Source organism: Octopus sinensis, linkage group LG13 (assembly GCF_006345805.1).
Source record: "Octopus sinensis linkage group LG13, ASM634580v1, whole genome shotgun sequence".
In the NCBI taxonomy this organism is placed as follows: domain Eukaryota; kingdom Metazoa; phylum Mollusca; class Cephalopoda; order Octopoda; family Octopodidae; genus Octopus; species Octopus sinensis.
The window spans coordinates 61507330-61530651 of NC_043009.1; the positions used below are offsets into that span (position 1 = coordinate 61507330).

At 37.1% G+C, this 23322-nt stretch overlaps 1 protein-coding gene across 6 annotated transcripts in view; it reads left to right on the forward strand.

The window, feature by feature from the left end:
- The window catches only part of LOC115218545 (mesoderm induction early response protein 1), a 56767-nt gene extending 54368 nt beyond the window's left edge, over positions 1-2399 (forward strand). For 5 of the 6 annotated variants that reach the window (XM_029788422.2, XM_029788425.2, XM_029788423.2 and 2 more), the window contains one exon: positions 386-1001. In XM_029788422.2, coding sequence (XP_029644282.1) covers positions 386-905 — 520 coding nt within the window. In that variant the 3' untranslated portion in view covers positions 906-1001. Of the gene's footprint in view, positions 1-385; positions 1002-1496 lie in introns of those variants that run through there. The other variant, XM_036508432.1, reaches the window with a different exon arrangement.
- Positions 2400-23322: the final 20923 nt, after the last annotated feature.

Consider the following 23322-nt stretch of genomic DNA (forward strand, 5'->3'; position numbering starts at 1 on the left):
ATCTGGTTTGACACTCTTTGTTAATCTTGTTGTGGTTGGCCTTACCAAAGAAGATGCAAAGATGCTTTGGCAATTTAGTTGTCTCTCCATCATCGCAGCTAAAATCAATTCTTCCAACAGGCTGCTTTATTTTCTGTTGTTATATTTTTCTGTCAAACACCCGTAGGCTAATAATATATATCATATTGAGATCATCTGGACAGAAAAATTCCATCAGAGATTGGGATTTATCAGTAGTTCAATCCTTATGTTCCCCTAGCTGTGTGACTGCAAAACAGCTGACTTAGTCTGTGACGTGAGAGATTTTTAACAAATGGAGTGCTCTTTTCTCATCTTCATCTGGAGAAACAAGTTATTTATTCTTGTCTCTTTCTTCTTTCTACAGAGACTACATGGATAGATTCCTCGACCAAGACCAGGATAGCCCGTCTCCTGCAACAACAAGGGACCGGTCGTCTAGTCCGAATTTTAGCATGCTGATTTACGGAGATCAGAAACGTCACCAGCTGAAACCCACAATAGATGTTGACAACCTCACCAACTTCCAGTCTATAGGCAGCTTATCTGTATTGGATAACTCTAGCAGTACTAAAGTTTTAGACTCTGCTGTAGATCATCACAATGTCGACACAAACAGCAATGGACCAGGCAAGCAGGTCATTTCTCGGCTTGAAAGACATGACGACGTTTCCGACGACACGTTAGAGCCACCTAGTGCCAAAAAATGTAAACTTGACTTGAAAAGTGAAATAGAGATGAATTATTCAGCTAAACATTTCTTAGAGTCAAATCTCTTGAACCCGCTGACACTGACAGAAGTATCAAAGCTTTCAAACGATAACACACTGGCCTCTGGGGAGTCGCTACACTTCTCACAGCCAACAGCTGAGTCTGTCGCACAGTAAAAACAGTAAAAAACTGAAATTACGTAAAAGACAAAACAGAAACTCATAAAACAGACAGTAAATAAATTTGAAATAAAAAAAAAAGAGAAAAAAAAATGTAAATGTGAAGTTAACAGTGCGACTGTTCAGATGAGGGGTGGGAGGGAGGGGATGGGTGGATGGGGGGGACACATTCCAGGAGAATACCAGACATTGTGCAATAAACTGGTTGCACACACACACACACACACACACATATACATACATACATACACACACACACTCATGCACGTATGTACAAAGTGTATGGCTGACATGATGTATTGACTGTTATTGGGGGAGAAAATTGCCTACACTGTTGTACCATCTTGTCCTCTCATTCTTCTTTCATTCTGCCCCCTTTTCCAAGCTTCTTCTGTGTAATTTCTCTCCTGAAAAAGTTTCACAAAGGTCTCTTACTTTAAAAATGTATTGCTGGGAATCCCAGCCTCTCTCTCTCTCTTCTCTCTCTTTCTCCTCTCTCTCTCACTCTCTGACTAAAATAATTATAAAACACCAATTATTAAAATTAATTATTTTCTTTTTTTTTTTTTTTTCTTTTTTAAATTACAGTCGATTTTGGAAAAGGCAATTTAAAAAAAGAATAATGGTCAGAGTGATGATGGGGAGAGAATAGAGAGAAAAAAAAAGTAAATTTCGAGTACGTCAGGACACAATACCTACCCCCTGCTCCTCTCAGCAATACTCCTGTACCTCAAAAGTTCTTCGCTCTATTTCTGTTACCGGTGAAAGTAATCAAGTGTAGCCGGTCACCGTCAGTACTCGATCCTTTGTTAAATCTCTGCGTGTGCACACACGCAGCTGCTGGAGTTGAAAGTAGAAGAAAAAGTTGGCAACCCAAAGGTTTCTTGTATTTCACTGTTCCACATGTAAACGTTTCTTATCAACATAAGAAATTGCATATTGTTCCCAAAACTTGTGTACTATCATTCTGTGAGAGGGGGACCCCCACCCCCCCTTTAATACATTGTCTCCCTGTCGATGAAATGGTTTCATTGTCAACATAAGCAACACAACTTTCAACAATAGGCAAAAGGAAATGGTGAAATTTTGAAAAACGCTCTCCTCCCGCCTTCCCCTTCAGTTTTTCTAACTTTCCACCTGCTACTGTAAAATAATGACTGACATACATACATATATGCACGCCCCCCCTCCCCCCCCCCCAACACACACACACAGAAATGTATGTATATTTATTGGTACTACACCGAAACACATCACATTGAAAAGAAGGTTGATGAGAAAAAATCTTTAAAATTGGAAAAACAAAATAATTAAAAAATTACAAAAAAAAAAACAAAAACAACAAATGACAGACATTTCTCCGAGCAACAGTTTTTGCTGGGAACTATTTATGGAAAGGACATCATAAATTATACACAATCTCTCTCTTTTCTTTTTTTTTTCCGGCTGATGTTCAGCTTACTAAAACAGCTGATTTTTAACAAAACATTTGAAGAAAAGCAAAATACAACTTGAATTCCAAACTGATCCCTCCAACCGAACCATTTTTTAAAAAAACTAATTCACAGGCCATAACTAGAAATCATCTAAACTAAATCTTATTCATTTGTCTTTTCCTTTACTCTTCTTCATTTTTGTTTGCCTTTTTTTTTTAATTGTCTTTTGTTTTCTTTGAGGGTTACATCTGGCCAGACAGACTGTTTCGCGTAATGTATGTGGGACTGCACTAAGCCCTGCTCCACCTAGTTTGTAAATAGGGTATCTTGGAGAGGTACGGTCCACTTCCGCTATATACATATATAACTGGTGACTGTTTTTGTTGCCATGCAGTACTGAGTTCAAAATCTTATTGTGGGCTTGGAATGGGTCCAGGGAAAGTTTTCAGTGAGGTCCCAACTCCCGAGGTAGTTTTTCTGTCATCACTTAACTGTGTCTGCTTTTGTTTTTTTTCCCTCTAGTTTCTCATAATCGGTGTTCCTCCTTCATGTTTCTGCCTCTCTCCTGTTTTGGGTTGGGGTGTGGGACGGGGGACATAACATTAGTCCAATATTTCCTTCTTTCCATACTTGACACATGAGCTAATCCATTCAATCTGCTGGCTGGCACACATTTTGACTTCTACATACTGGTAATCCTTATCATCACTTAGTGTTGTCTAAAAATAATATATACATACATATATATATATATATATGTAGAATCACCTGTAGCCCCCACCCCCCTCGCCACACTACTTCAGTCTTTTCCTCCCCTCTGCCTTGAATCACCCGACTTTGTTCTCAATGCTGAGGCCTTCTAACTCTCACCCACCAAACCCTCCTTGCTCTACATAAACTCTCAGTAGACAAACAGACAGACTACTTCGGATCATCTTGTGATACTTCTTTATTATTTTCTCCTTTAATTCCACACATTTTGACTCATTTTCTTTTTCAGTTTGTGTGTGTGTGTGTGTATGTATGTAAATATATGTGGTTACATTGTAGCAATTTAGAAACTTCAAGAGACATGGAAATAGTTTGCTTTTAACTGGAACTTGAAGCAGATAAAGCAATATGTACTAGCATATGCGTATTGGGTTTTAAAAAAGCCATTTGGATAGCCTTTAACTTTCTCTGTCCAAAGGAATTTTTTAATCCAACATTTACATTTTACTAAATATATTTTTATCTGCTTTGAGTTCTCCAGTTAAAAGCATATATATATATATATATATATATGCACACACATATACATATATAACTATTTTACAAATACAATAAGTTTTTATTTCGGTGCAAAGTCTACCAAAGGGCTCTGTAGAAAAATTTTAAATTATGATTATATATAATGTAGTAGATATAAACACAGTGAAAGAACCAATATATACTTAAGATAAGTACATATTTTTTTGCCCTTCCCTTTCTAGTAGACTTAAATGATGTTTTTCTTCAACAGGCTGCAAATGCTACATGAAGTATTGAAATATGCATGTTTATATAGACTCAAAGCTTACATGAAGCAAGTTTATGTACATTAAGGATTATGCTGAACTGTTGCGGAACTCTGCACTGAAATACAGCGATGTTGTATAGGAAAAAATATTTTTAGTTATATGGTTTCTGTTCTGTATTTTAGATACTGAATCCAGAATAAGTAGAGCGTTGATATTTGGATTCTATGGCTTTTCAGCTTTGTTCAGAACATACCTCAGTTTGCTGTATACATATGCGTAGTTCACACTGCATTTTTTTCAGTGGCCTGCAAAGTAACACCAACACACACACATGTAAAAGGATACATTCACATAGACATACAGGCATATATACATACATATATATATGTATGTATATATTGTGTGTGTCATCCAGAAAGTGTTGCTCTGAAAAAATATATATTTTAATATGTATATACTTGGGTTGTTTTTTTTTCTCCATTCCCACTACCACATTATACTTTATAATATATTTATAAATATAAATGCATGTGTGTGTGTGTATATGTTTATAGATATATGTGTATGATATAAAATATACGTACACACACACATGTATACATCTGCAGACACACATGTATGCATTTGTGCTTGAGGGTGTGAATGTGTGTATGTTTGGTTTATGTTTCAAATTCATTATCTTCTTATGTTTTCTTGTTTTTGAACAAAAAAATTATCTTTTGAAATACTTCTTTCGTTGTATTGTAAATATATAATATAATGCAAATACACTTTTTTTTTTTTTTCCTTCCATCTCTGATTTTCTCTAAAAAAAAAAAAATTATTTAATGGTATAATGCCTGGAATATATGTACCCATCACATCACCATCGTTGTTGCTGCTCGTTATGTACCCTATACATACTCAGTGTGTACATATATATAATTTATATATATATATATATATATATTCATTCATGTGTATATGTACATGTACATATTTTCATCTATGTATGAATGTACATCATCACATATATTCAGATATGTATGGATGTCCATATATATGTATATATATATATATAAATGTGTGTGTATATATTATATGTAAATTTTTATGAGAACTGTTCCATGGTAAACCTCATTTTTGTTTTCTCACCTTGCATATAGATGTTGGTGTTGCATTCTAAAGGGGAGCACTACACCTCCCAACGATTCTGGGGTGGGTGCCTGCACTGCTCTTTAGTTTTGTCTCAACACCACCAACAACAACGACAATTGTGTTAATTTAAAAAAAACTCTGGACAAGGGCTCTCACTGCTGGTCTGTTGGCAGTAGCAGTGATGATACAAGCGCAGCAGACATCACATCATTACCATTTAAAAAACCTGTTCCTTGCCTTCTTTTTACCTGGCCCGCTCACTTATTTATATATAAAAAAAATAACGATCATTTTTTTTTTTTTTTTTTTTTTTTTCTACCCTTTCACCTCTATCTTCTACTTACTCTACTATCATGTTACAGAAAAAGTTTGGCCTGGATTCTGAGAGTTGACAGTGATCGTGAACAAGACAACAACAATTAAAAAAAAAAACAAAAAACAAAAAAAAAAGGTTGACAGTTGCTGTACATATCCACAGCCACTGGACATTGTAGGATATTTTTACACAAAATAAATTGTCTACTTGAATATCTCTGCATGTTTATATAAATAGCTTGCCACTAATTATATATCCCTATGCATTCACTTGATATCAGTTGATTACAAACTCTTGTCTCACCTTTTTATTTATTCATTTTTGCTTTTCATATATATATTTCAAGATGAGGAGTAATTTTAGCTCAACCTTCTATGAGCTTCTGGATGGAAGCAGTCATCTAACTCTTTTAAGAAACTCTCTAAATTGTAAGCCAGGTTGAATTTCTCAACGTTTAACCTTGAAGTAGGATTGGTTATTATTTTATTATTTCAAAACAAGTTTAAGGATAACAACAGACCCATTACTAATGGTCTGACTCCATACTGAGACTCAAGTGACATCTGTGAAGATCAAGTTCACTTGGACATTACCATGTGTGTGTGTGTGTATGCTATTCACTCGACCATTTTATAATTTGAGTACAATGTTTGCACTTGCTATATACAGCTAATGTTTAATGTGAGTGTGTGTGTATATTATATAAGAAATACATTCTGTGTTTTACTTAGGTAATCACATGTTCGTGAATAGTAGTGTACACCTGTATACATGTGTTATATACCTGACAGTTATTGTCACTACTTCCTTTATATATATATATATATATATATATATATGTGGAATGTACAAGTAAGGTATGGTTCTCCCACCTGTCTAAAAGGTCTGTAATTCCAGATAATAACTCATATTTGACATGAGAAAGTAACCAAAAGCGCATGAACAGTACATGGAATAAGGCACAGGAAAAAAGATGTAAACATACCACTTTGTGTGGCTGCTGGAGATTTTAATTCATTCCTAGGTCTCATGCTGTTCACTTTCGTGTCAAGATGAATTGTTTCCATTGATAAAAACAAAACTGTTTGTGGATATGACAGTAGGCGTTTGGTATTTGTGTGTTTTAGTGTTGGGTGAGGATTTTGTCTGAAAGTTTGTTCCTTTTGGAACAGGAAATTCAGTTCTTAGCAAAATAGAGGTTTTACAAAAACATATTGGGTTAAATTCAAGTCTCCATGGGAGCAACAGACTTAAATAAAATATAGCTGCATAATGTGGCCATAAATATCTGGAAAGACTTTCTGATCATGGAGGTGGAAAGTGTTTCTAATTATCAGGTGGAAATAATGGCAGGAAAGATGAGCTACAGATCCATTAGAAATGGTGCAGAGTGTGAAGGTGTGTAGTCTCGTGGTCAGGGTGGTGACCTCGCAATCATAACATTGCGGGTTCAATTCCTGAACAGAGGGGCACACTGTGACTTAGAGTGGGTCACTTCATTTCTCTCTGCTCACCTCTATTGTGCCAATCTCACTCTCTCCCTTTAGTTGTTGTTACATTTTCAATACTCTGAGCCAAGGGCTGAAGAGCTCGGACATTGTCTCTGCTCACAACTACACAGGTATCCAAAGCATGGTACTTACTGCATGCAAAGTCACACTCACTTGTGAATGACAGCTGTTCTTACCTGTCCTACTCTGCAGGTTAACATTAGAGAGAAGCTGCAGTGTAGTGCAATTAAAAGCAATGTGCTAAAAACAATTAATTACCGTTGAGTTAACTTGAACATTGTTTTCTGAAATAAATTACATTACAGATTTTATAAATAGTATAATAGTTGAATTACCATATACTAAATATGAATATAATCTGCTGGCTTCATTTGTATATAAACATATTTTTTATTAATATTTAGCAGAAGCAATGTGACTGAAGGGATGAGAGATTCGTGTGTTGGCACTTATCGAACTGAGTTGCTTCTGTTAAATATTAATAAAATACATATATATTCTCATGTTTTGAGTTCTATTTTTCCTGTTTACATCACGAAACCTGTAACCAAAACACTTGGATACTGAAATTTAGCTTTTCATTAAACAAGCGAATGTCCAAATGGTAAATAGCCTCTGTTAAAAATGAGCATCTGTCCATCCTTGTGCAAAATCCTGTAGTAATAAATGCATGGGTTGTACTTTTATTTTCAAATGTATAAATTGAATTTGGTTTATAGGATATGGCACTTGAATTTTTTTATATAAATATAAACTAATTTGAATGGGAAGCATTTAAAATAAGATATGTGAATGAATGCAGTGTTCCAATATATACTGTCTATGCAGTGTCGTTCAAGAGTAATTAGGGTGAGGAGAATTTATTAGTTCATTCATTACAACCTTTAGTCTTATACTGTCTCTTGAATCCTCTGTTTTACCTCAAGAGGACCTTGGACTCTGGATTTTTTTGTGTATGCATTTTCCTGAGTAAGATCTGGATCTCCCTATGGAATTTGGTAAAGATTCGTTGCAAAATGGCATTTCATTACAAAAGTCAATGATTTGTGCATATGTATGTATATAGTACATACACTGTCACATGTGCTAGCCAATAATCAGAACTACTGGACTTGATGCCTGCACTGTCCTATCGTTCCTGATTGAGCAGGCCTATGATAATAGCCATTCTGACCATGACCATCTTGGTCTACATTATCAAATGTGTCATCTTATCTGTTAAGAATAGTAGAGTGTAATTCTTCAGGTTAGACAACATATTTGAATCCAGTGTAACTTAGCATAATTGTCTTGAACTTTCCAATCTGTACTTTTGGACACACTAATTTCCAGAACAAAGAACTGTAGTATAATAATCTCATATGTGAATTATATATATGTTAATGTTTGCCTTTCCATGCTGCCATGGGTTGAATGAATCATCACAGACAATCATTTGAAGTTAGTACCCTTCTGGATAGGTTGGGAACTGTCTATGGGTGGCAGCTCTTTCTATCACTAACCACTTTACAAAGCATATTGGGTGCACCAATCTTGTTCTAGCAATTAATTTGTCCCTGACAAGACTAAAGATGTCATTTTTACTGTATGTTGCCTTAGTTGTTTCATCACCAGTAAATAGAAATGGTGAAAGACAGCTACATGACAATTGTGTAAGGAGGGCAATTAATGTCAAGAATGAGTGACAGAAGAGAGATAGGGAAACAAGGTATGAGTGAGTGAAGGTAGTGACTACAAAGTATGATGGTAAGTAGGTGACAGAGATGGACAGATCTGTGTGATGCCATACTTCATTTCTCAAGTATAGAGATAGTTATCAGAAAGTGGGGGATAATTAAAAGAGGAGAGTGATATATAGAAATTTATTGTAGCATAATGGTTAGGAGAGACTTGAATGTAGACATCCCAGTTTGCATTGCAACTATTTTGCATCCATTTTTTTCCACTCTTGCATGGCTTAGATAAGTTCTCTAGTTCAGCACTTTGCCACTAGTTAGTCTTGTGTTCTACTCTTGAGATCAGACCGCACCACTCCATCCTATATTTTCCTTGGCTTCTTTCTTCCATTTATATATAATCCATATGGACTCCTCAGTACTTATACAACCAACATAGTCTATATATATTATATGTTCTACCAATGTAATCTCTCTTGCATGCTACATCCTATTCTTATTCCACTTTCTCTCAACTCATTTGTGCTGCATCATTCACGCAAACCAACACAACTCCTCCACCGGTGCATACTTGCCTCATTTCATTTCAACCATTGCAAATTGTTTGCATTCAAAACCCAGTCTCACCTCCCTGTAACATTATATTTCCTACACAAGCATTGTAGACATTCTTTATTGCCAGCAGAGTTAATGACACCCTTGAATTTTTTTTTACATTTGTCTTACTCTAAAACCTAGCCCCTCTATTATTGATTTGTCACCTGGGTAACTAAGTTATCAGCCATTTCTATGGAGCCTTCTAGGCATTTCAAGTATGCCTCTGTCTGGGATGATAATGGCATACATGTCCTTACTATTAATGAACAGAAAATGACATAAAAGTGCTATTATGAAAGGTTGAACAAAGAGAACACATAAATGAAAGGGAGTCTACCTTGTGCTCACCCAACAGAGGGACCAACAATTCATGTTGAAAGCATCATAGTAAATAGAGCAATTAATAACATGAAAATGTGGTAAGTTGCTGGTCCATCTTGAATAGTTGTGGAGATGCTCAAAATATCCAAGGAAGTAGGATACATGCTTGTCACCCAAACAATTAACCAGGTAATGCTCAATGATTGACGAAGCAGGCAGGATCATTGTAAACTGCTGCAAAGGAAATAAACAAGAGAGAGGTATCAATTTTGGGATTAGGCTGTGAAGATCATAGCATAATTGATCACAAGCAGCATTAGACTAGATAATATTTTGGTTTTATGCCCAGAAGAGATACCACAGATGGCCGTTTTCTAGTGAGGCTACTGACAGAGCTGTACTTAGTTCAGAGCAGCTACTATACCCAGCTTTCATTGATTTTGGGGAAGGCCTTTAATAGGGTACTATGGTCTGTAATCTGGTGGCCACTAAGGAAACTAGGAGTTGAAAATACATTTTACCTGAAGATATGACCCATTAAGGCTCTGCTTTTAACCATTTCCTGTCCAGCATGGTCCTACGGGTCATCAGAGTGGAGCTTAAAATCGATTGTCTGTGGGATGCTGATGATCTAGTTCTTAATGGCTGTTGTTAAGCAACAAGACAGGTAAGGGTGATTAGGTAATGGTCTAGGGCTTAGGGACGGGAGACCCCAGACCTAGGAAAAAAAAGACTTTGGTTATCTTGTAGTCGAGGGCTCTTCAGTGACGCCCGACACCACTGGGGGGTGGCCCTCGAATTCACTGGTAATGGAGATCTCCAGGTCCAAATTCTTGAACGGCGTTCTTAATGGCTGAAAGTTTAGTTGATTTAGAGAAGAAATTCCAAATGCTGAAGCAGAACCTAGAATTGAGAGGCCACAAGGTAAGTTTAGCAAAAGCTTAGCAGGAAATAAGAATGGCCCCTTATACTGTCAGGGAAATGGCTGTGATGAATATACAAAAAGTAGTGGGTACAAACAACATATGCTGTACCTAGGGTAAGCTATGGACACACAAGTGCTGTAGTAGTGGAATCACAGGTTTAGCATGTAACATGCAATAAGCACTCACAGGAAGTAGCTTCTGTTAACCCTTTTGTTACCATATTTCTGTTGAGATGTTTTGTGTTTCTTTCAATTACTTTAAATATAACAAAGAATTTAGTAAAATAACTTAGTTATCATTCAGCTAGTGTTAGGGACATAAATTGTGACTTAGGTTTGGTGGAAGATTTTAATTTAGAACTTCTGAAAACAAGACATTTGTACTACAGAGCCAGAAGCCGTTTCAGGCAGGTTGGTAATGAAAGGGTTAAGTACCCAGAAAGCTCACTAGAAGTCAATGATGGTTTTTGTTACCTAGGTGACATAAATGGAGGCAGTTGCTTCAAAAGCAAGCTAGTCAAGGTAAAAATGAGTTGGAAAATTCAGGGTGCAGTTGCCCTTACTAGAAACAAAATGTTTTTCTCTCAAAGGGCAAATTGTATGATGCTTGTGTCAAATTAAAATGCTGCATGGGTAGTGAATTGTGGGTCTTTAATGCAGATGACAGAGAGGCTAAAAAGAAATGAAGCAAGCAGGTTTCTGTGGATGTGTAATGATACAAATGAGCCAAGTATAAGAGGAATCGAATGTACTGAGAAAGGAAAAAATGCAGGTATGGAGGATGGTTGTAGTATGAAGGAATGACAAGTACTCTTAAGTTTGTGGAACCTTTGGAAGAGAGAGAGAAACTGGGGAAGAGTAAGTGATGACTGACCTGAAAATGATGCATTTCATGGGAGAGATGACAAAGGGTCACATTGATTGGTAATACACAGTGCTGGTGTAAACTTGACCAATGGTCAAAGAATGGTGATGTATGTACATTGAAATTAGGGTAGGTGAATGTGTGTATATATCATCATTGTCATTATTTAACGTCCATTTTCCATGCTGGCATGGGTTGGACAGTTTGACTAAGGACTGGTAGCCAGAAGGCTGCACCAGACTCCAATCTGATCTGGCAAAGTTTCTACAGCTGGATGCCCTTCCTAATGCGAACTACACCGAGAAACGGGATGACACTGCATAGTGCCAAAGATCCCAGCAACGCCATCACGCTTCAGGACCAGTTACTGCAACAGCCTGAGTTTCAAGGGCTCACAGCTTTTTAATATTCTCCCAAAGAGTCTGAGGAACTTGCACAAAGTAGATGTAGGGGTTTTTAAATCAAAGTTGGACCTTTTCCTGTCAAGTGTACCAGATGAACCTAGCTCACGGCAAGAGGTGCAAATATGTCCACGGGTACATACGTGTACACCACAGAAATCAGGCAACTAACCCCTATGAGTCTACAGGGCTTGAAAAGGGTGCTTCATTCTTTATCCTTATTAAATCTTCATAATCTAACACTAAGTATTGCAATCATTGCTTGTTTCTAAAATGATTTTATCAATTGTTGGTATGTAAACGGGGGCATTTCTAGGATTCTTGTAGAAAAGAAGCTGAGATTCTTCCACTGAATAGAGTTAATGTATATATACTCTCTTTTACTCTTTTACATGTTTCAGTCATTTGACTGCGGCCATGCTGGAGCACCGCCTTTAGTCGAGCAAATCGACCCCGGGACTTATTCTTTGTAAGCCCAGTACTTATTCTATCGGTCTCTTTTGCCGAACCGCTAAGTGACGGGGACGTAAACACACCAGCATCGGTTGTCAAGCAATGCTAGGGGGACAAACATAGACACACACACACATATATATATGTATACATATATATGACAGGCTTCTTTCAGTTTCCGTCTACCAAATCCACTCACAAGGCATTGGTCGGCCCGAAGCTATAGCAGAAGACACTTGCCTAAGATGCCACGCAGTGGGACTGAACCCGGAACCATGTGGTTGGTTACCAAGCTACTTACCACACAGCCAGGGAAAAATGTCACATAATGCTTTCAAGGTAGAGGTAAGTGGATAATAAAGGCTTACTCACTTGGATGGCAACTCATTCAGTCTATCATCTGGGTTTTTCCTGATTGTAAAGCCAATGTCACTCTCTCACTTTTCATCTTCCCCAGCCCCCTAAAAATCTCCAGCTACATCACATTACAATTTGTTGACCTTCATCTGATGAAATTATGAAACAACTGGAAAAAGGCATCTGAGATAAAGCCCATGCTGTAGCATCAGATTTTGAGATGGGAATCAATTCTACCATGGAAATGGGATCATGAGTTGAAAAAAAAAGGGTGCATGAAAATACCTGATACCAATCAGGTACAAATGACAGACACAAATGATTTCAAGAGGAGATCTATTTCACAAGATCTATGCTTTTATGTTTTGACTGATAATGTCGTTACAGGATTAACTGTACGTTTTAATGCTGTTAAGTGAGTACTGAAAATTTTAATGTCTTGTGGCAACACTCCACCATGTAAAGAATGGGCTAGAAAAGAAAGATAAAAGGATTAGCACACTAATAGCCTGTTGACCTTAGAAATGGAAGTCTTGCAACTGGAATGCAACATATACCTATTTCTTTACTACCCACAAAGGGCTACACACAGAGGGGACAAACAAGGACAGACAAACGGATTAAGTCGATTATATCGACCCCAGAGCGTAACTGGTACTTAATTTATCGACCCCGAAAGGATGAAAGGCAAAGTCGACCTCAGCGGAATTTGAACTCAGAACGTAACGGCAGACAAAATACCGCTAAGCATTTCGCCTGGTATGCTAACGTTTCTGCCAGCTTGCCGCCTTATACCATCGATATACGAAGCAAGTTTTGGAAAAGCAAGACTGAAAGTTTAGAAAACTAGAACTTTAAAATTCTACCACAAAGTCCAGTCTTTGTTGTGGTGCAGGGACTGGTGTACTTCAGTAATTCTGGGAGCTGTCAGGAAAGTACAAGGTCCTTGTAGGGCCTCCCATGCTCAACAGGTCAAAGGAAAAAGGTTCTTTTCAGAAGTGGAAATGCTTTCGAGATAGTGGCAAATGGGGTTTAATGGTTTAGTCAATTGAATTAGATGGAAACTCATCAAGCGTATCATCTAGGTTTTTCCTGATTGTAAATCCCAGTATCACTTTTCCACTCTTCACCCGTGTGGAGGTACATGGCCTAGTGGTTAGAGCAGCAGACTCGCGGTTGAGGGATCGCGGGCTTGAATCTCAGACTGGGCGATGTGTGTGTTTATGAGCGAAACACATAAGCTCCACGCAGCTCCAGCAGAAGGTAATGGCGAACTTCTGCTGACTCTTTCGCCACAACTTTCTCTCACTCTTTCCTCTTGCATCTAGCAGTTCACCTGCGACAGACCGGAGTCCATCCAGGTGGGGAACATATACGCCAAGGAAACCAGGAAATCAGCCCTTATGGGCCAGGCATAGCTCGAGAAGGAGCTCTTCCCCTGTGCAGAGCCAAGGCCCCCCCCCCATCTAGAAAAAAAGAAAAGTTTCAGAAACATCAATGGCAATTCAAAACCAACGAGGCCTGGGTGAGGAACACCTTAAGAGATCCCAGAGTCAAGAAGAGTGGAGAAAAATCATTGATGGCTTTTGCTCCATAAGGAGCAAAGGGCCCAATAAGATATAGAACTTTAGAATTACTAAATTTACTAACAACAAACTCTGTAGTACATTTCCAAACATTGTTTTCGTTTAAGAAACATGATAAATATTCACAGGCAGGTGCACCTTATAGGTGCAAGCATTGATGTACAGTAAGAAGTTTGCTTCCCAACCACATGGTTCTGGGTTCAGTCCCACAGCATGGCACTTTGGGCAAGTGTCTTCTGCTATAGCTCCAAGCTAACCAAAGCCATGTAAACAGATTTGGTTGATGGAAACTGAACGAAGATCATTGTGTGTACACACACACATGCACATAAATATGATTTTATTATATGAATTCATAAGAATCAAGGCACATCAACTCGTAGGACACCAGAAATGGTTAGGTATGATAGCATAGAACTCACATTGAAATAAACAGCATTAAAAAAATGAAGTGCTGATAGGATATTGTAGATATGCAAGTACCAAATCCAATTTAAATCATAGACCCGAATCAGGGGTGGGTCCTTGGTGTGGCAGAGGTATAAAAAGTAAACTCAAATGGCATTTAAAATTTATGACAGCAGTTTCAGCAGAATTTTATTTATTTAATGTTGTCGTAAAAGATTACATCATAATCTCTAATCAATCATCATCAGGTAAAATTTTAAACAGGTAAGATTTTAAACATCAACCTGGACATAACCAACATTTGTTGGACTAATGGCTCATCTAAGTTTCATGTTCAAATTTACTGGATAATCAGAAGATGTGGCTTAAAACAGGTAAACAAGAAAGAGAGAAATCATGTAGATATACAATCTAAATTCACTTGAATTTAGATGTAAAACTTAACTGAGTCACTAGTCTAAAGAATTTGGCTACATTCAGGCCAATATTTTAAAATTTTAGCATTCAGGTTATTCTATCGAATGTAATGATTATTTATTCACATTGTTTTGAATTTGTCATGCCTTATCTCACAGCTTTAAGATGACATTGTTGGGTAGGTGTAAGAGGTTGGATCTGGCTAGTTTGAACATAAAATAGGTAGAATATTCAGGCCAGATTAAATGCTAGAGGGTTAAAATCTTACTTGTTTAAAATTTTACAGGTGTTGGTGGAATATATATTATGATGTAATCATTTATGACTGCATTAAATAAATAACATTCTACCAAAGCAACTGTTGTAAATTTTAAATGCCATTTGTGTTTACTTTTAATATATGCATAAATAGGTGTAGGAGAGGCTGTGTGGTGAGTAGCTTGCTTACGAACCACGTGGTTCCAGGTTCAGTCCTACTGCGTGGCACCTTGGGCAAGTATCTTCTACTATAGCCTCGGGCCGACCAAAGCCTTGTGAGTGGATTTGATAGATGGAAAACTGAAAGAAGCCCGTCGTATATATGTATATATATATGTGTATGTGTGTGTGTATATGTTTGTATGTCTGTGTTTGTCCCGCCAACATCACTTGACAACCGATGCTGGTGTGTTTATGTCCCCGTAACTTAGCAGTTCGGCAAAAGAGACCGATAGAATAAGTACTAGGCTTACAAAGAATAAGTCCTGGGGTCAATTTGCTTGACTAAAGGTGGTGCTCCAGCATGGCTACAGTCAAATGACTGAAACAAGTAAAAGAGTAAAGAGTATATACACACATGCACATGAGTGTGTGTGTGTGTTTGTTTCCCACTAACGCTTGGCAACTGGTGTTCTTTTGTTTATGTCCTCATAACTTAGAGGTTCAGCGTTTGGCAAAAGAAACTGATGGAATAAGTACCAGGCTTAAAAAGAAATCTACTGTGATTGATTCGTTTGACTAAAACCCTTCAAGGTGGTGCCCCAGCATGGCTGTAGACTAGTGACTGAAGCATGTAAAAGATAAAAGATACAAGATTAATTTAGATACTGATGTTACTTCTTTGTTTTTCAGTCAGTGATATGATTTATGACTTACCATAATCATATATTAACTCCCCTTCTTCCTAGCTCTCCTGTCTGACCATCTCTGTCCAGCATTTGCCATGATTGATCGCTAGCCACTAAATCTTTTCTTTTATTTTTCTCTCTCTGTTTATTTCTGTGTTCCTTTCTGTTGAAGAGCAAAGGCTCAAAACATAAAAGACTTTCTCACTTCCTGAGTGTTAAACTAATACATCTGTTTGTTGTTTACACACCCTTCTTCGTCTTTTGTTTTGTTTGTTTTTTTGGTAAATTCCAACTATGTATATAATATAGTTGCTATCAGGATTCTGTCATGAATTGTGGAAGGCTGAATAGATTATACCTTATGAATCAGAGTTTACAGTTAGATAAGGAATGATGTGTCGGATGTAACAACAGACAGTATATAATTCTTTCTAAATTTGGCACAGGTCAGATACAGACCTTCATCAGCAAATGTCAGAGATACATCCTCAAGATCTGGTAGCTGGACAAAATTACAAACAGAAGTCTGTGAGAAAGAACAAACTAAACTCCCATCAATCAGTTCTGAAAAGGAAATGGTTCAGTCCAGTTTGCCTCAACATCTGCAAACATAAGTTCTCCTCTCCCTATTTTATGTTTCAGTGATTGGTTGGAGCAAGGCCATTTATCAAGCTGTTAACTCTGTTGCTTCCATAATTAAAAGTTCTATATAAGTTAGCATGGGTAGACTTATTGAGAGAGGATATTTTGTAGTACAGTAACCCCTCGACTATTACAAGTGTTACGTTCCAAAAGCTCCTGCGATAGGTGAAAATCTGCAAAGTAGAAACAGTACCGTACTGTATATTTTTAAAAATTATTTTTATAATTTGTATATATTTATTTTATCATAAATGCAAAACACCACCACAGAAAAATCAGTTTAAGCTTAAATAATAAACCATGATAGGTGAACTGCAATATGGCAAGGGATTACTGTATAATTATTTTATGATATCTGTTCTTACTAGCAAGCAGATCATCATCATCGTTTAACGTCCACTTTCCATGTTAACATGGGTTGGACAATTTGACCGAGGGCTGGCAAACCAGATGGCTGCACCAGGCTTCAATCTTGATCTGGCAGAGTTTCTACAGCTGGATGCCCTTCCTAATGCCAAACACTCTGAGAGTGTACTGGGTGCTTTTACATGCCACCAGCATGGATCCAGTCAGGCGGTACTGGCAACGACCTTGTTCAAATCTTTTACACATGCCACCAGCACAGGTGCCAGTACGGCATTGCTGGTAACAATCATGCTCGAATGGTGTCTTTTAAGTGCCACCGGCACGGAGGCCAGATAGCTGCTCTGGCAACGAGTATATTTTGGTAGCAATATTTGTCATGCTTAAAAAGTGAATTATTTATTAAATGTATTAAAATATTTAAAAAGAAGTGCCAGCACCATGTAAAAATCACCCATACTGGCACCACATAAAAAGCACCTGTGCCGGTACAATGTGAAAATTACCCATGTTGGCATCATGTGAAAAATACTTGTGCTAGCACCACATAAAACCCATCCATGCCAGTACCTGTGAAAAGCACCTATGGTGGTGCCATCAGTAAACATTGTAAAGTGGTTGGTGTCAGGAAGGACATCCAGCCATAGAAACCATGCCAAAACAGATGATTGGAGCCTGGCGTTACCTGCCTTTCTGACTTGTCAGCTCCTGCCAAACCATCCATCCATCCCATGCCATCATGGAAAACAGATATTAAATAATGTTGATTAAGTTAATCCTATATTCAGATGACCTAATTCTTCATCACAGAATCAACTTAAAAACACAGGGATGTGAAACATGCAAGATTACAAGGCATTTGGTTGAATATTACATCTGGATTTAATGGATTAGTTAATGGTAGGAAGATCAGGAATATGTCCAAATTTAAGAAACTAAATAGGAACTTGATAGTGTATCAGCCAATAAGCTGAAAATTTGGGGGCAGTTTCTTTTATGCCTGTTTGTAGGACAGTTCTAGAGCAGTGATTTCCAGCCTTTGCTATCCCCAGCACTACTAGGAAATGTTTTTGCACCTCTTTCAAAAATAATTTTTTAACTAACTGGCAACAATAAAGGGTTCCAGTTGATCTGACCAATGGAAAAGCCTGCTCGTGAAATTAACATGCAAGAGGCTGAGCACTCCACAGTCGTACATACCCTTAACATAGTTTTCAGGCAGATTCAACATGACACAGAATGTGACAAAGCTGGCCCTTTGAAATACAAATACTACTCATTTTTGCCAGTTGAGTGAGCTGGAGCAACATAAAATAAAGTGTCATGTTCCAGGACACACCACACCACTGGGAATCAAGCTTATCACCTTATAAGTACAGGAAGCTAAGTGCCCTAACCACCAAGCCATGCACTTTCGCAAAAATAATACTATATTTAAAGATGGAAAAGTCAATTTACTAATAATGAAGTTATTCTGTTTTTTAGTTGAACCACATACATTACTGTGGAATAATAAAGTTCTTGTGCTTATTAGGACAAAGTTATGTTTAACCCATATATATCCCTGGTTGCATTTTTGCAACGCAAAACCTGCTCCTACTTGTTTGGACATGAACTTGCCAGGAAGCATCTGACTAAGCATACAAAATGTTCAGTTGGTAGTCGGTACCTGTAGTTAACAGTTGCATACTGTCCTTCTCTTCCAGATTGTGAAAGCTTACCATAATATTTAATCTAAATACAGTGAAATTTTAAGACTTCATTTTTTAATGAGCATATATGGGTTAAGAGTAAGCCAAAAAGCTATTACAATAAAGTATATACTTTCTCTTTGCAACTCCACCCCCTCCTGAAATGCTATCTTGCACCCCTAGAGTGTATGGGCACTCCAGGTGGGGAACCCCTGTTGTTCGTGAACAAATAAATTTATATCCAAATAGCCCATTTTTGGCATTAAAGGATACGTTACCGTACCATATCTACAACACTAGATTTACTGAAATTAAGTCAACAAATGAGTTTCTATGTTGTTAGTCAACTGCTTGATAGAGTAACTAAATCTCCCTCAGTAAGTGTTCAGTTGTCTTTAAAATGGGAATTAAGCATTTAGATATAAATGTTTAGATCTTTGGGAAAATATCAATTGTAAGGATGAAATAGCCACAACTAAGTCACCAGAAAATAACTGAAGTATTGAATATCTAAAAATATCCCTCTCATGCTATAGACTATTCTTCTTTATGGGTCAAAAACTTGGAGGGTTACCAAAGCCATAAAGAGTAAGCTACATGAAATGTCTGTGCTACATGCTCAGGATCTGGAAGTCAGACAAAATTTCAAACAGTGGGATAGAACGAACCAAAACTCTCAATAATCAAGAAATTTTGGAAAGGAAATGGGGCTGGATTGGTTACACTTTGAGGAGACCCCCAAGTAGCATTTCAAGACAAGTGTTAAACTGGCAACTTGAAAGAAAGAGGAAAATTGGATGACCTAAGAAGACTTGGAGAGGATGTGTGGAGAATGAAACAAAAGCAATTGGTCTCCCTTGGTCTGAAATCAAAGAGGTAGCCCAATATTGGAGCACCGCCTTTAGTCGAGCAAATCGACCTCAGGACTTATTCTTTGTAAGCCTAGTACTTATTCTATCAGTCTCTTTTGCCAAACTGCTAAGCTACGGGGACGTAAACACACCAGCATCAGTTGTCAAGTGATGTTGGGGGGGACAAACACAGACACACACACACATACATATACATATATACGACGGGCTTCTTTCAGTTCCCATCTACCAAATCCACTCACAAGGCTTTGGTTGGCCTGAGGCTATAGTAGAAGACACTTGCCCAAGGTGCCACGCAGTGGGACTGAATCCAGAACCATGTGGTTGGTAAGCAAGCTACTAACCACACAGCCTCTCCTACGTCGAGTTTATTTCAGATATTCTCACTATAAAAATCATCTCTTGCTAATCGTTGAGAGGACATTGGTGTTGTCTTGGTGGAGGTTTGCGCTCTCTGAGTGCCTTGTTTATTTTTAGAATGACAAGAATGTCCACTTTACAGAAGTTACTGGGTTCAACTATCATGGAATTTAAAGTTTTGATTATATTCTCCTCATTTGTCTGCTATTAATATTTGTATATTTGGCCAGACATTGAACCTGAGACTTTATTTTATCAAGTGGGTCTGATGTTCTAACCACTGGACTAAGATCCTTAAATGATAGACTGAAAAATTCTCTCCATATCTGTTAGTGTATTAGACTATGTTAATAATATCCAATACACTTTTTGATAAAATAAAGGATCTAGGTCCAATCTATATCCTAGTTCATGAATATCCCCTGAAAATAATGAAAGAAAATATGAATTAAAATTTTGTGTAGATAGTCAGGAAAACAGACATGTCTACAAACACATCTCAGAAAAAATATATTGACTGCACTGTAATCCACTCCTTGTATATCACCACCATATTACAATAATATAAACAGTACATTATACTATCAATATACCATTAAACTATTCATTCCTGGTCTATTCTGTTTCCAATGACCTGTACTTTCTGATTAGAACTATTCAACAACAACCCTAGTTATAACAGCAGGATTCACAAGAAAGATTATCTGAGTGGCTGTGTGGTAAGTAGCTTGCTTACCAACCACATGGTTCCAGGTTCAGTCCCACTGCGTGGCACCTTGAGCAAGTGTCTTCTACTATAGCCTCAGGCCGACCAAAGCCTTGTGAGTGGATTTGGAAGATGGAAACTGAAAGAAGCCTGTCGTATATATGTATATGTATATATATGTGTGTGTTTGTCCCCCACAACATCGCTTGACAACCGATGTCCCCGTAACTTAGCAGTTCGGCAAAAGAGACGGATAGAATAAGTACTAGGCTCACAAAGAATAAGTCCTGGGGTTGATTTGCTCAACTAAAGGCGGTGCTCCAGCATGGCTGCAGTCAAATGACTGAAACAAGTAAAAGAGTAAAAGAGAGAGAGTAAGAGAGTGATCACTTGATCTGAAAAATCAGCAAATGTCTCTGTCTCTCAACAAACATCTGAAATCATAAACTCTATATTAAGTTCTAAATTTTAGAACATGTCCTACAATAAATATGGTTAGACCACTCATAAAACTTTCTAGTTTATTTTATGTGCTACTCCAGCTTTGCTATGCCTGTACATCAGGTTGATAATCCTGTTTGTTGAGTAATTTATCTTTGTCAGACTGATCTGTTCTACCAGATTTGATCATTAGTATTTAACAATGTTATCAAGAGAAATTCCGAGAATAACCTAATTTCTATAATCATTCAGGCAATATTATCATTCTTTTAAAATCTCTTTTACAGCTTCTCAATGTTGGAATTTTTCTATTATTCAAAGAATATTTTGAGAATAATATGGTTGATGTATTCTTGTTAATATTATTTGAAAGTAAGGCAGCGAGCTGGCAGAAACATTAACACACCGGGCGAAATGCTTAGTGGTATTTTGTCTGTCTTTACGTTCTGAGTTCAAATTCTGCCGAGGTCGACTTTGCCTTTCATCCTTTTGGGGTCAATTAAATAAGTACCAGTTACGCACTGGGGTCGATGTAATCGACTTAATACCTATGTCTGTCCTTGTTTGTCCCCTCTATGTTTAGCCCCTTGTGGGTAGTAAAGAAATAAGAACTACTAGCACAATGGACAAAATGCTTGGCAGCATTTTGTCTGTGTTCAAATACCACTGGGGTAAATAAAATAAGTACCAGTTGCGTACTAGGGGCGATATAATCAACTAGCACCCTCCTCTGAAACTGCTGGCCTTGCGCCAAAATTTGGAACCAATATTATTTGAAAGTGACAGTTGGGTGTTTGAAATGTTAGAATATCTGACAAATTGCCATGACAATATTTAATTTTATGACCTCAAAGGTTGGTGTACAAGTTCCATAAGAAATCAATAGGTTTAGGAACAAGTGAGGAGAAAATATAACTGAGAAGATTGTCATGACATGGTTTCAGTCCAAAGTTGAATTCCTCACACATCTGTAAAATGGTTAATGCCCTTGAGAAAAAAACAGGAATGCTATATAAAAATGTTGTGTGTTCTCTGAGACTAAATGTCTTGCATTATTCAGTTTTGTTTCTCTAGATTCTAGCTGCCAATCAAGATTAAACCTTGCCTTTCCTCCCTCAAGAATATAATAATAACCATAGAAAATAGAATCAATTCTTTCACAAAAACTGATACGGAAATCAATGCTTTTCAGGGGAAATAAAAGTTGAGAAAATAACATTAAGGCTAAGAATTGTGAATTTCCATAACTTATTCTTTTTACCAAGTACATCTTTTCAACAGCAGGGTTAAATGGATGTACTTGTTAAAGAAGTCAGGAGCAACAGTTTTTTTTTTTAGAAGTCATTGATTGAAATTCTTTCTTTATTTCTTTGCTTGCATCTTTGTTATATTTCAGTTCAGAATTGTTAAAAAAAGAAACTTTGATTCTTTTGAGTATTGCACTTTGTCTGAACTCTCTACAGTAAACACAATGTTAAGCTATTAATTCTTGACTTAAGAGCTTGTATAATATCACAATATCACAAGCATTTAATCTATACCTTTAGGCCAGTCACTCAACTACCACTTTCCTCAAATTATCAGCCTCCAAAATAAAGATATTTATGGCAGGGAAAATGTGTGTGAGAGTGCTATGAAGGTAGTCTATAAATGTTGAAGCAATCATCTAAAAAGAGTTTTTGACTCCATGTTGAATCTAGAAGGCCTTATAGAAATAGCATTATTGCTGTGTAAATGTTAAATGAAATAATAATGATTCGGGGAAGAGAAAATAAAATATGTTCGTTAAAAAATTCTTCCTAGTTGGCATTTTGGAGAGAAAATTTAATCAATTTATTCATTCTTGAAAAAAAATCCTTTTTACAACAGCCATCTTTTTTCCCCCCAACAACCGTCTGCTGAATATTTCAGTAACAAAGAAACATCTGGCAGAACAGCAAACATTGATCTGCATTTCATTTGCTAAAGACGTATATGTATTCGTTAGGTTTTCCTAATACCCGTTCTTGAGTTTTAATACCGAAATTGAAATTCAGAAGAGACGAATTAGAGAAGGGAAATAAATAATGGTTATTAATCTTTTCCCCCAAACCTAAAAATAACAAATAGTCATTTGTCTAACAAGGGAGACAACTCTGAGCCTGTTAGATGGCGGCAAGTGGTGGTGAAGCCATTTATTATATACGTTCACCAGTCACTCCTATTAAAATATCGTTTTATTACACATTTTCGACTTTATTCGGTCGTTTTCCCTACTCTTTATTATTTTCAAAAAATAAATCATTAATCTAAGTATACATATGAGAAAATAAAAGACAATTTAAGAAC